General features: G+C 45.7%; 1 protein-coding gene across 2 annotated transcripts in view; it reads left to right on the top strand.

Annotated features, from left to right (window-relative positions):
• Positions 1-12,934, top strand: part of PHF10 (PHD finger protein 10) — a 150,321-nt gene that overhangs the window by 75,070 nt on the left and 62,317 nt on the right. For both annotated transcript variants that reach the window (XM_040429339.1, XM_040429338.1), the window contains one exon: positions 1,901-2,054. In XM_040429339.1, the coding sequence (XP_040285273.1) occupies positions 1,901-2,054 (154 nt within the window). The remainder of the gene's footprint in view (positions 1-1,900; positions 2,055-12,934) is intronic.

The following is a 12,934-nucleotide window of genomic DNA, read 5'->3' as shown; positions in this document are numbered from 1 at the left end:
AAAAAGCCTAGTTTGGAATCGCTGTATTCGTATTGAGCCACAGAATAAGGACATCATGCCATTTATTTATTTTTTCAGCGCACTGAGCGCTGTGATGACAACCCCTAAAACCTTGGTGAAATTGTGTTTTTTAAAATTTTATTTTTTCTTTCCATTTTACCCCACAAGGATTTTTGTCCCCATTTTCCAATAACATAGTAAATTAAATGGTGTCCTTTAAAAAAAAATAAAAAATCCAACTTATCCTGCAAAAAAATAAGCCCTATGTGAATGGAAAATTTTAAAAGTTATAGAGAGAAAAAAAAATGAAAAATGCAAAACCAAAAATGGACCCGGTACTTAAGGGGTTAATGAGTCATGCTCCAGAATTGTCACTCTATGTGGAATATAATTATTTACTACAGACATGGAATACTGGTATTGATACCAATGGGAACTGTGGAATTGCTCATTTTCCCTTTTGGTACAGCAGGAAAATTGAACACTTAAAGGGGTATCCTTATTTTCACCCAGGCAGCCCCCCTGAGGCTAGCATCGGAGCATCTCATGCTCCGATGATCTCCCTTGCCCTGCGCTAGGTTGCGCAGGGCACGGGCTCTTTTGTTTTCAATAACACGCTGCCAGGCCCAGCAGTGTGTTCGGTGATGTCACCGGCTCTGATGGGCGGGCTTTAGCGCTGCTCTAGCCTTTTTACTGGCTAGGGCAGCGCTAAATCCCGCCCATCAGTGCCGGTGACGCCACTGGGCTTCCTGGCCGCCCCATGGAGAGTCCCGGTACGTCACCGGATCTCCAAAAAATGCCTTTGCCCTGCTCCGATGCTCCTGTCAGGGAGGCTGCCGGGGTGAAAATGGAGGTATGTCCGGGTTCAGCTCTGAACCCGGACAACCCCTTTAAGCCTCATTCACACGTCTGTGTTTGGTCAGTGATTTCCATCAGTGATTGTGATCTAAAACCAGGATTGGAGACTCCAAATACATAAGGTATAAGGGAAAGATCTGCACCTGTTCTGTGTCTAGGGCTGCACCTGGTTTTGGCTCAAAATCACAGATGGAAATCACTGACCAAACACTGACGTGTGACTGAGGACTTACTGGCAGCTCTCTCAAAGATTACAACTGCTAGATGTAGGTTTTAGCAGTGTCTCAGTTGGATTAACAGCAGATCATTCTTCCCATTCCTAATCCAAGCATTATATTACATTCTTTAAAGCATATGTTAGATAGAAGCTTCTACACATTGATATATTTTATGTTTGATCGGATAGTGATTGTGTGACTGATTGATTGTGATGTCACCGGCCTAGTTAGGAGGCTGCGAGGCTCACTGGGATACTCACTGTGGCCTACAGCGGGTGCAGGGCGTCGGACCCCCACCGATCAGATACTGATAACCTATCTGTATAAAACACTCTTTAATGACCAGAGCCTTTGGGTCCTATCAGACGGGCAGTTTTTTATATTACGGAGCGGAATGTGACGATTTACTGCGATGTTTGTGTTCAAAAGACGTTCAGTTAAAAGAACCAATAATTACTAAATCATTTTTTTGCTTGCTCTTTATTGCTCATTCGCCTCCAGACTGTCAGATTTCTCATTAGACAGACTATAAACTATAATCTTTCAGGTAGATTTGTCCGATCCATGGAAGCCAATGATTTATCGCCCATCGTTTGATCACTGTACACTGTTTTGTGGTGCAATAATTTCACAAATTTGAACGATTGTGTGAAAATTCATATGATTCTCACTCTGTCTGATAGGCCCTTTAGTCTGCTGCCTCCTATAAAGTACTGCGGCAAGTAAGGTATATGTAGCAGAGCTCAGAGCGCTTGGGTAGTGCACGTGACTGGTCTGATTAATTCTGTCCATGTACATTACGGTCTTATTGAATTGTTTTCCAGGTATTCCCCTAATGAACTCCGGTACCTGCCATTAAACACCGCTTTGTATGAGCCGCCACTAGATCCTCTAGACCCGGAACTGCTGGCACTTGATAGTGATGGCGATTCTGATGAGATTGATGAAGGACGTGAAAAGAAGAAAACCAAATCTTCAGTAAGTTTTTTTTATTTTATTTTTTTAATTTTTTTTAAAAATTTTTTATTATATAATTGAGACCAAACCTCATGGTGGTTAAAGGGAACCTGTCACCAAAAAAACGCTTACTAAGCTGTTAATAGTACCTTATAGTGCTGCATAGTAGTTTCCTAATGCACATTTTAATCGTTTAGCTGCATCTAGCCTCCTTGAGAAAACAATGTTTTATTCAGCCGCTGCCCCCTGCTTCAAGTCTGGTTTGAAGTCAAGGGGGCAGCGGCCTAGGTGTCTCCAATGCTGCTCTCCCCGCCTCCCGCCGCCTTTATTGACAAGCCGGATCTCAGTGCCGGGACCGCGCTCCCAGCCCGCATGCGCAGTAAAGGGCTGCTGTAGCGCGATCCGGGCTCCGGCTCATACACTCAGCCGGCTTCAGTTTCGCTATTGCGCATGCGCCCTGCATCTTCTGTAACTGCGCTAGTATGTAAGGCTGGCGGGCGCATGCGCAGTAGCGAAACTGAAGCCGGCTGAGTGTACGAGCCGGAGCCGGGATCGCGCTACAGCAGCCCTTTACTGCGCATGCGGGCTGGGAGCGCGGTCCCGGCACTGAGATCCGGCTTGTCAATAAAGGTGGCGGGAGGCGGGGAGAGCAGCATTGGTGACGCCTAGGCCGCTGCCCCCTTGACTTCAAACCTGACTTAAAGCAGGGGGCAGCGGCTGAATAAAACATTGATTTCTCAAGGAGGCTAGATGCGGCTAAACGATGAAAGTGCATTAGGAAACTACTATGCAGCACTATAAGGTACTATTAACAGCTTAGTAAGTGTTTTTTTTTGGTGACAGGTTCCCTTTAAGCTGGGGTGACAGGGCTCCAGATGGCGACCAAAATGGTCGCCAATGCGACTTAGAATTTACAAATGGCGACAAGACTTTTTAGTCTTGTCGTCATTTGCGACTAGACCCGCCGCCGCAGCTCTGCAGTTGAATACAGCGGCGGGGCACAGGAGCTGATAGTTCTCTTCCCCGCCGCCGATGTTCTTCTCGGCAGCGCAGTTGAGAAGGAGTCTCTCCCTCCCCCCTGTGCTGCTGCCGCCGCCAATAAGAGGATAGACAGGAGGAGGAGGGGAGGGGCTGTGGCCACTGCGCCACCAATGAAGATAACTGACCTGTTAATACAAATACAGGAGGCGGGTGCCGGAATCAAATAGCCGGCACCCGACCTCTGACGGGGAGCTGCGATCAGCGGCAGTTAACCCTTCAGGTGCGGTACCTGAGGGGTTAACTGCAGCAACACCCCAGTATAATAAACATTGGTAGCGCAGTGCGCCCCCAACACCCCAGTATAATAAACATTGGTGGCGCAGTGCCAATGAGGGTTAAAAAATTAATAAAAAATTAACTCGCCTCCTCCAATTAATCGCGTAGCTGCCAGTCTGCTGTTCTTTCTTCAGGACCTGTCAAAGGACCTGTGGTGATATCACTGAGCTCATCACATGGTACATCACCATGGTAATGGACCATGTGATGAGCTCAGTGATGTCACCACAGGTCCTTTGACAGGTCCTGAAGAAAGAACAGGAGACCGGCAGCTACGCGATCAATTGGAGGAGGTGAGGAGATATATAGGAAAACAGCTTTGTGGACCAGCCCATATAAGGCCCCCTCCCTCTTACCTCTCCAGTTGTTTTCCTGTCCCTCAGAAGGTCAGGACTTGCCGGATAGATCAGCACGCGCCCAGCCTTTTCGGTTTGTTATCCCGGCTCTGGCCGGAGGGCTGAGGCAGGGGATAGGGTCGCGGAACTCTATTCAAGTTCCTCCTTCCCTGTGGTTTAAGCCCAGCATTGCTGGCCACCCCGGGCTATGGACCCGCGTCCAGTGCGGACCGGCCCTGTTCTGCGAGCCGGGGGAGCGTTCCTGGGCCTGGGAGCGCTCCCCACATCTTCCCCTATGCGCGCGCGCGCGGCGGTTGGATCCTATGTGACGTCGGTGGCCGGCGCGTGACGCGAGGGGGGGCGGAGTAATGTCGTCATCAATGGGAACCAGGAAGTAAAGGAGCGCGGCTGCCGGCGTTCCAGTGCAGCTCCTGCGCTCCTCTCCTGAGAAGATGTCCCAGCAAGCTGACGATTCACCCAGGCGGCCCACAGATACCTCCAGGCCCTCTAGCCCGGTAAGCCTCCTCCCGTTACTAAACAGGTTGCTTTATCCTGTATGGGGGTCTCCTTGGTGGTGGTTCTTTACCCTTCTTTTTTTAAAGAGACTAAGGATAAACTTTTCCTCTCCAATTTTGTGTCTCTCAGGTTAAAGAATCCTAAAAAAAAGATCCCCCTTTGAAGAAAAAAATGCGTAATGTGCAAGAAATCGCTGTCTAGTACATACAAGAAATCCTTGTGCCAGAAGTGTTGTGACAAGGTTGTGTCAGAGGAGACCCCATCTTTATTAGAAAGTCTGAAAACCATAATCAGAGAAGAAGTGGGTGCAGCTGTAGAAGCTAAGTTATCTACATTGTCTCCCAGACCATCTACCTCAGGAGCCATAGTCTCTAATGTGCAGGACTCTGACCTGGATGAAGGTGAAATTTCCTCTGGGTCTGATTCTGATATTTCAGATCAAGCAGGCGGTAAACCTCTCTGTTCAGTTGAGGAGACTGATTCCCTACTGAAAACAATTAGGGCTACAATAAACCTGGGAGAACCCAGAGAACCCCTTTCAGTACAGGACCAATTGTTTACTGGATTAGGGGACAAGAAAAAACGAGTTTTTCCCGTCCACCCTAACATCCGGGCATTAATACACTCAGAATGGAGAGACACTGAGAAAAAACAATCCGCCTCTAAGTGGTTAAAAAGAAAATACCCTTTCGCGGAAGAAGATTCTGTGGCCTGGGATAAGACCCCTAAAGTAGATGCCCCAGTAGCAAGAATCTCCAAAAAAACTGCCCTGCCATTTGAAGACCTCGGTCTTCTTAAAGATCCGATGGATAAAAGATGTGAAAGCCTCCTTAAAAAGATGTGGGAATCTTCTACGGCCACTCTAAGACCAGGGATCTCCGCAACTTATACGGCAAGAACCCTGGGCCTTTGGTTGGGACAATTGGAGGAACATCTAGAGTCAGGCACTCCACGAGAAGACATCCTAGCTTCTATACCAATGCTAAAACAGGCTGCTAATTTTATGGCAGATGCATCAGCAGATATAGTGAAGCTTTCAGCCAGATCTGCTGCCCTCTCTAACTCTGCTAGAAGAGCAGTATGGTTACGCACCTGGTCCGGTGACACAGCCTCCAAAAACAAGCTATGCACTCTGCCATGTGAGTGGGATAGGGTGTTTGGTACGGCCTTGGACGACATTCTAGAGAAAGCTTCAGATAGGAAGAAGGGCTTTCCTACAGAATCGAAATTTTTTCAACAAAGGCGGTCCTTTCGGTCCCAGAAGCGAGTTAGGCCGGACCAAAAAAGAAAGGACACTAGACCAGCCTGGCAGTCCAATAGGGGTAAAGGCAGAGGGTTCCTGTTTAACCCTGACAAATCGGCCCACACCTCTTCTCAATGACGCCAAAGGTGTAGTGGGAGGAAGACTGTCCCAATTCTATCCTGCCTGGGTAAATATCCAGGCCTCTCCATGGGTTCTGTCAGTCATAAAGAACGGGTACAGTCTAGAGTTAAAAACCTGCCCACCAGACAGATATATGGAGAACCCTCGTCTGGGGGAAATAAGCCAGCAGACTATGGATCATCAGTTGAGACTTCTGCTGGAGAAAGGGGCCATCATCCCAGTCCCAAAGCAGGAACAGAGGAAAGGGTTTTACGCCCCGATCTTCTTAATAAAGAAACCAAACGGCTCGTTCAGATTAATAATAAACCTGAAGATGTTAAACAAATACATCATATACAAAAAGTTCAAAATGGAAACCATAAAGACAGTCATCAGCCTGATCCCAAAGAACGGCGCCATGGTAACATTAGATTTGGCAGATGCCTACTACCATATACCCATCAGAAAGGAAGATCAAAAATTCCTGAGACTGGCGACCTGGTTCAAGGGAGAGCTGTGCCACTTCCAATTCCAGGTACTTCCGTTTGGTCTCAGCTCAGCCCCAAGGCTTTTTACAAAGGTCATAACAGAGGTATCAAAGTTCTTTCACCTAAAGGAAATTCTATTTTTTCCGTATCTAGACGATTTCCTAATAGCAGCCCCATCAGCGTATCGGTTACTCCTGCAGCTCCAGACAATCCGGACCACACTTACCAACCTGGGGTGGATAATCAATACGGAAAAATCCTGTCTCCTACCCTCAACCCAGATAAGCTTTCTAGGAGTGCTGTTAGACTCGGAGAAAATGATCTCTTTTCTTCCTCTGCAGAAACAAGATTTCCTGATCACGACAGTGAGAAGATTTCAGAAACAAGGCTCGGTCTCTTTCAGAGATATAATGGTCATCCTGGGTCTAATGACATCCACTATCCCTTCAGTAAAATGGGCACAGTTCCACTCAAGGACCCTCCAATCATTCCTCTTAAGAACCTGGGACAAGAAACAGACATCCTTAAACAAGAAGGTAAAAATCCCTCAGGCAGTAAAGACATCCTTGAATTGGTGGGCAGATCGGAAAAACCTTTTGAAAGGAGTACCCTGGAGACCATCAGACCAGGTAGTTATTACTACAGACGCCAGCCAGCAAGGATGGGGAGCCCACATGGAAGGGAAACTAGCTCAAGGCCAGTGGGGTCTCGTTCTGCAAAAAGCCTCCTCCAACAAAAGAGAATTGTCTGCGGTTTGGGAAGCCCTGAAAACATTTGCACCCTCCCTCCTGCAGAGGAATGTAAAGATCTTGTCAGACAACTCTACGACAGTGGCATACCTGAACAAACAGGGCGGCACAAGAAGCCTATCACTAGCCCTGGTGGTGAAAAAAATCTTCAGTTGGGCGGAAAAAAATGTTCAGTCTCTTTCAGCAGCCCCTGTGAGAGGAAAAGAGAATCGGGTGGCGGACTTCCTCAGCCGGGACCAGCTAAACGCAGGAGAGTGGATGCTAAACCCCCAGGTATTCAAGCAGATCTGTTCCAGGTGGGGAACGCCGAAGATCGACCTGTTCGCCAGGAGAAAGAACAGACAGGTTCCGAATTTCTACTCTCTGGCAGTAGAAGATCAACCCTTAAGAGTGGATGCGCTTTCGGTACCCTGGCCACCAATCCTGTTATATGCATTCCCACCATTCTCCCTCATACAGCGGGTCATAGCAAAGATTTTGGAAGAAAAAGTACGAATCATCCTGATCACTCCATTTTGGCCCCGCAGATCATGGTTTCCGATCCTGAACATTCTGGCAGGAGAAGAATTCTGGATCCTCCCCCCTCGCCCAGACCTTCTACTTCAGGGTCCGGTTTCTCACCCTCAAGTCTCTCAACTCCGTCTGACGGCCTGGAGGCTGAAAGAAATATCCTGAGGAACAAAGGTTTCTCCGGGAAAGTGATGGCCACCTTACTACTCAGTAGGAAACCGGTCACCTCGAAAATATATCTGAGGGCCTGGAAATCCTTTCTACTGTTCGGGGAGAATAAATACGACCCATCAGGAGAACCTCAAATGTCCCTCATACTGGACTTTCTCCAAGCAGGGTTGGATAAAGGCCTCGCAGTAAGTACATTGAAAGTTCAGATAGCAGCCTTGAGTGTATTTATGGACTGTAAACTGGCTAACATGGAAATAATAAAAAGGTTTTTTAAGGCGGCCATCAGGATTTGCCCTAGGTTAAGATCCCTAGTGCCTCCCTGGGACTTAAACTTGGTACTGTCCAAGCTTATGTACCCTCCATTTGAGCCAATTACAGATATACCCTTAAGAATTCTTACTCTTAAGACATCATTCCTGCTAGCCATCACTACGGCCAGAAGAGTAGGCGAAATACAAGCCTTTTCTATCCTGCCTCCACACCTTTCTGTTTCAGACTACAGGATCACGCTAAAACATGCTCCTGAATTCCTTCCGAAAGTAGGCTCTAAATTTCACTGCCAACAGGAAATTATCCTTCCCTCCTTTTGTTCTCAGGCAAAGAACGAAAAAGAGACTTTTTCATAACCTGGACGTCAGGAGATGTATCCTCCAATACCTGGAAGCCACTAAGGAGATTAGGAAGACTAATCAACTTCTAATTCAATACCTGGGCATGTTGAAGGGGAAAGCTGCCAGCAAGACTTCAATATCAAGATGGATCAAGTCCTGTATCTATCTAGCCTACAAGACAGAGGGTGTTCCTCCTCCACAGTTTCTCAAAGCTCACTCTACCAGGGCCCTAGCCACGTCCTGGGCTGAGGGTGCTTCAGCTTCCTTAGAGGACATCTGCCGTGCAGCCACATGGTCCAATCCATGTACATTTTTTAGACCTTACAAGTTAGATGTTTCTGCAAATAGGGATTTAGCCTTTGGGCGGAGGGTCCTATCTGCAGTTGTCCCACCCTAGGCTATTCTCCTATGTTACTTCCTCCATGTTTACTGCCGTTGTGGAGGCGTAGGGAAAAGACTTACATTACTCTACTGCGATGGGTAGCCCTTGTGCACCCACGTATGCCAACTTGCTCCTGGGCTGGTGGGAGGACACAGTCGTATTCTGTGAATCTATGATCTCTTGGACCAGGTATATCACACTCTGGTCCAGATTCATAGATGACATCTTTCTTCTATGGTCTGGGACAGTTAGTGAATTTCAGCAATTCATGGACATACTTAATTCGAATCACATTGGCTTGTTTTTCACCTTTGAAATACACCGAAACACGATCAATTTTCTTGATGTGTGTCTTGAAAGAGACGAACAGAATTACATCAGGACGACCCTGTTTAGAAAAAAGACGTCAACAAACAGTCTTTTGCGTTGGGAGAGTTTCCATCCCATCCCCCTTAAAAGGGGTATCCCAAAGGGCCAGTTCCTAAGAGTCCGTAGAAACTGTTCTGATAAGAAAAATTTTAATCATGAAGCATCTAAGCTTTTCGAACGGTTTAAACAGAGGGGCTACCCTAATCCATGCCTCTATGAAGCTTGGGACTGGGCGAACTCGAGGGATCGCATGACCCTACTACGCCCGCAAATCAAGAAAACAACTGCTTCAGTACCAATCAGAATTGTTGGCACTTATGATTCAGAGTCCCAACAGGTCCGAGACATCCTTAATCGTTATTGGTCCCTATTAAAAACTGATCCTGATCTCACTCAGGTATTATCCGAAAATCCGGCCATAACCTTTAGACGTGGGCGCAATGTTGGCGACACATTAGTCCACAGTCACTTTGAGCCTCCAGAAAAAAACACATGGCTGTCTAATAGACAGGTGGGTACATTCAAGTGTGGCAAATGCAAAGCCTGCACCTTTATATCTCCAGGCAAAACCTTCTCTAACAGCCAGGGAAACCACATCTATCATACCCGTAATTTTGCCAACTGTAACACTTCTGGATTGGTATATATGGCTCAATGTGGCTGTGGACTGAAATATATTGGTAAAACCAAGAGGGCTTTCAAAAAACGGATCCTTGAACATATTGGTGACATTCGCAACAAACGCGATAAACCAATTTCAAGACATGTATGGATTAAACATGCTGGATCTGTAAATACTATACATTTCTCTATGATTGAGGCAATTAAAATATCTAAAAGGGGCGGGGACTTAGACAAACTATTGAAACAAAAGGAATCTAGGTGGATCTTTAGACTGGACACCGTTACACCAACGGGTCTAAATGAATCCATAGATTTTGCGTGCTTTATTTAAGACGTCCTATTCTATTATGTCTGAGGATCATCATATCCTTTATATCATTTTGTTTATTAATATTGGGGATAGCCGTTTTGACAATGGACCCCAACTGTATATTTGCCAATCACCCTTATATTACCCAAATTACTTATCCAATCGGTACCAATTGATCAAAGTGGTAAATTTGAATAGTTGTACATTTAGTAACCCCATTGTGTGCTTATTTATATATAATATTCTAACTATATGGCCACAGATTTAATCAAGTGGGATATACTTAAATAGTACCTATTAAGTAATCCTATTATTTTTCTCCGGTTCTGCTCCCCCCCCCCCCCTTTTTCTTGTTGGGATCTACATCATGATCATGTGACCGGCCTTAACATAGAATCATCCGACCGATGTGCCCATACAGCGGAGACGTCTGACGCGACACACCATCACCAGTTGATCACGTGTCTACGTCTCCGGCGTCTGACGTGAGACGCTGTTCGGGCATTCACACCAGTTACGTCTCTGGCGTCTGACGTCAGACGCCATTTGGGCATTCACATCATGTGATCCCTTCACGTGACGTCCTACCCGGAAATAGCAATTCTTTAAGAGGCAGCAACGCCGGTAAGATCGCGCCGCCTACCTACCGGACAAAACCAGATTCTGGGGCCCGTGACGCCGCTATCAACTTCGGCATCCATATCCCCATTACATTAACACTGGGCCACGCAATTAGCCATGGACGGGCATGCAAGTATCGCCCTAAACCATTCTTTAGCAGTCAATATTGATCATGGTTGCTATATATGATTTATGTTATTATACATGGGCTATTTGAATAATTATTAAACCACCTACACCAGCGGGGGGTGGTGTTGCTACATTGGAGCATACTCCATTGGCTTTATCTGTGGTCTGTTGTACACCGATTGGGTAGAATCTGATTATCTTCTTATGTGTTGGTAATATACCTAGAATGTATTAATTGGTATATACAACACGGGCCGGTGCCAACTGTACGAGATACATTAATGGTTCTGGACTATCATGGATCATTTTATATTTAGTTAATGCTTTCTGGTACAGTAACCACGTTGATTCTTGCATCTAGTGATTGACTAACATTGTGTATTATCGGCATTTTTTCTGCATATGTGGCCTAACCTCTCTAATTATCATAAAAGAGAGAAAAATACTATCTAACTCAATCTGGGATTGACTAGCATTGTGTATTATCGGCATTTTTTCTGCATATGTGCCCAAACCTCTCGAATTACCATAAAAGAGAGAAAAATACTATCTAACTCGATCTGGATGTTTATAGAAATATTCGTATCACTTAGGTGATTATCTTTGGTGATGGGCACTCTTTTGCCATGTATGTCCCCTGATGAGCCTGACACCAACCAGGCGAAACGCGTAGGGACCTTTATGGACAATTGATTTTATTGTATTTCACATATTTCTGTATGGTATTGTCTGTTTATCCACCTTGGGTATTCACTATAATCACTTTTTATTTTCTATTGTGTAGAATAGCTCTGGCAATCCTTCAGGGTCCCCCTCCCCCTGTATAGGTATCCACTCCTTGCTAGGGGTTAACCAGGGACACCAGGAGGTACGAGAAACGGGATCGCCCCTATCGGGGCGGCTATTCCGTATCCAGGCAGGGCTCTACTAACATCAGGGTTAAAATTAGGGACATCTTCCCATTAGGCCCCATTAACATCAACTAATCATACTGCAGACATCCTGACCCCAGATTCTATTATTATTTTCTCTATTTTTTCCTTATGTATTTTTCTCATTATCTAACAATTATAAGGGTGTTTTGACTTTTATACGCTAACATTAAAAGTTATATTTTAGAATGATGGCACTACTGTGATCCCCCATTACTCTTACCGGTAATCGTTTTTTCCCTTTAGCCTCCACAACGGCAGGAGGAATTCCCCCCCCCCCCCCCCAAAAAAAAAAATCTATATATATAGATATACATTATTAAATATGTATTCATGCTTATATGTGTATATTCTATTGGTGAAATATATATGTTCTTCTAATCCTATAATTTAGAGCAGACTGGCTCTGATATCTGTTACTTTTGTTCTTTATTAAACCTTCCTTGCATTTATCTCTGAGTACTAGGTTACTAACTGGAGAGGTAAGAGGGAGGGGGCCTTATATGGGCTGGTCCACAAAGCTGTTTTTCTGTCCCTGAGAAGGCGGGATAATCTCCATGTTTACTGCCGTTGTGGAGGCTAAAGGGAAAAAACGATTACCGGTAAGAGTAATGTAAGTCTTTTTTTTTTTTAACCCTCAATTGACCTTCTACTAAGCATTCTGTATTAAAGAATGCTATTATAACCATGTTATAAGGGAAAATAACACAGTGAATAGACTTTCATCCTAGCAACCATGCGTGAAAATCGCAACGCATCCGCACTTGCTTGCCGATGCTTGCGATTTTCACGCAGCCCCATTAACTTCTATGGGGCCTGCGTTGCGTGAAAAACGCACAATATAGAGCATGAAAATCACCGCTCATGTGCACAGGGTCCGGATTCAGTGCGGGTGCAATGCATTCACCTCACGCATTGCACCCGCGCAGAAATCTCGCCCATGTGAAAGGGGCCTAAGGGTGAATAGGACAAGGGTTCCAGCCCCTAAGGGGGCTAATAGTAAGTAAAAAAATAACAAACAAAAAAAAAACACTAAGGCTACTTTCACACTTGCGGCAGTGTGATCCGGCAAGCAGTTCCGTCGTCGGAACTGCCTGCCGGATCCGCCCATCTGGATGTGACTGAAAGCATTTGTGAGACGCATGCGGATGCGGATCCATCTCACAGATGCATTGCAAGAACAAATCCATCTCTCTGCTTGTCATGCGGACAGATGGATCCGTCTTGTATCTTTTTACACATTTGTACCGGTCTTCGCATGCGCAGACTGGAAGGACTGATCCGGCATTCTGGTATTTTGAATGCCGGATCCGGCACTAATACATTCCTATGGTGGAAAATGCCAGATCCGGCATTCAGGCAAGTCTTCAGTTTTTTTTCGCCGGAGATAAAATCGTAGTATGCTACGTTTTTCTCTTTTGCCTGATCAGTCAAAATGACTGAACTGAAGACATCCTGATGCATCCTGAATGGA

Source organism: Bufo bufo, chromosome 4, assembly GCF_905171765.1.
Source record: "Bufo bufo chromosome 4, aBufBuf1.1, whole genome shotgun sequence".
NCBI classification, from domain to species: domain Eukaryota; kingdom Metazoa; phylum Chordata; class Amphibia; order Anura; family Bufonidae; genus Bufo; species Bufo bufo.
The sequence above is the reverse complement of the archived record's forward strand: the minus strand, read 5'-3'. Positions and strand labels throughout refer to the sequence as shown.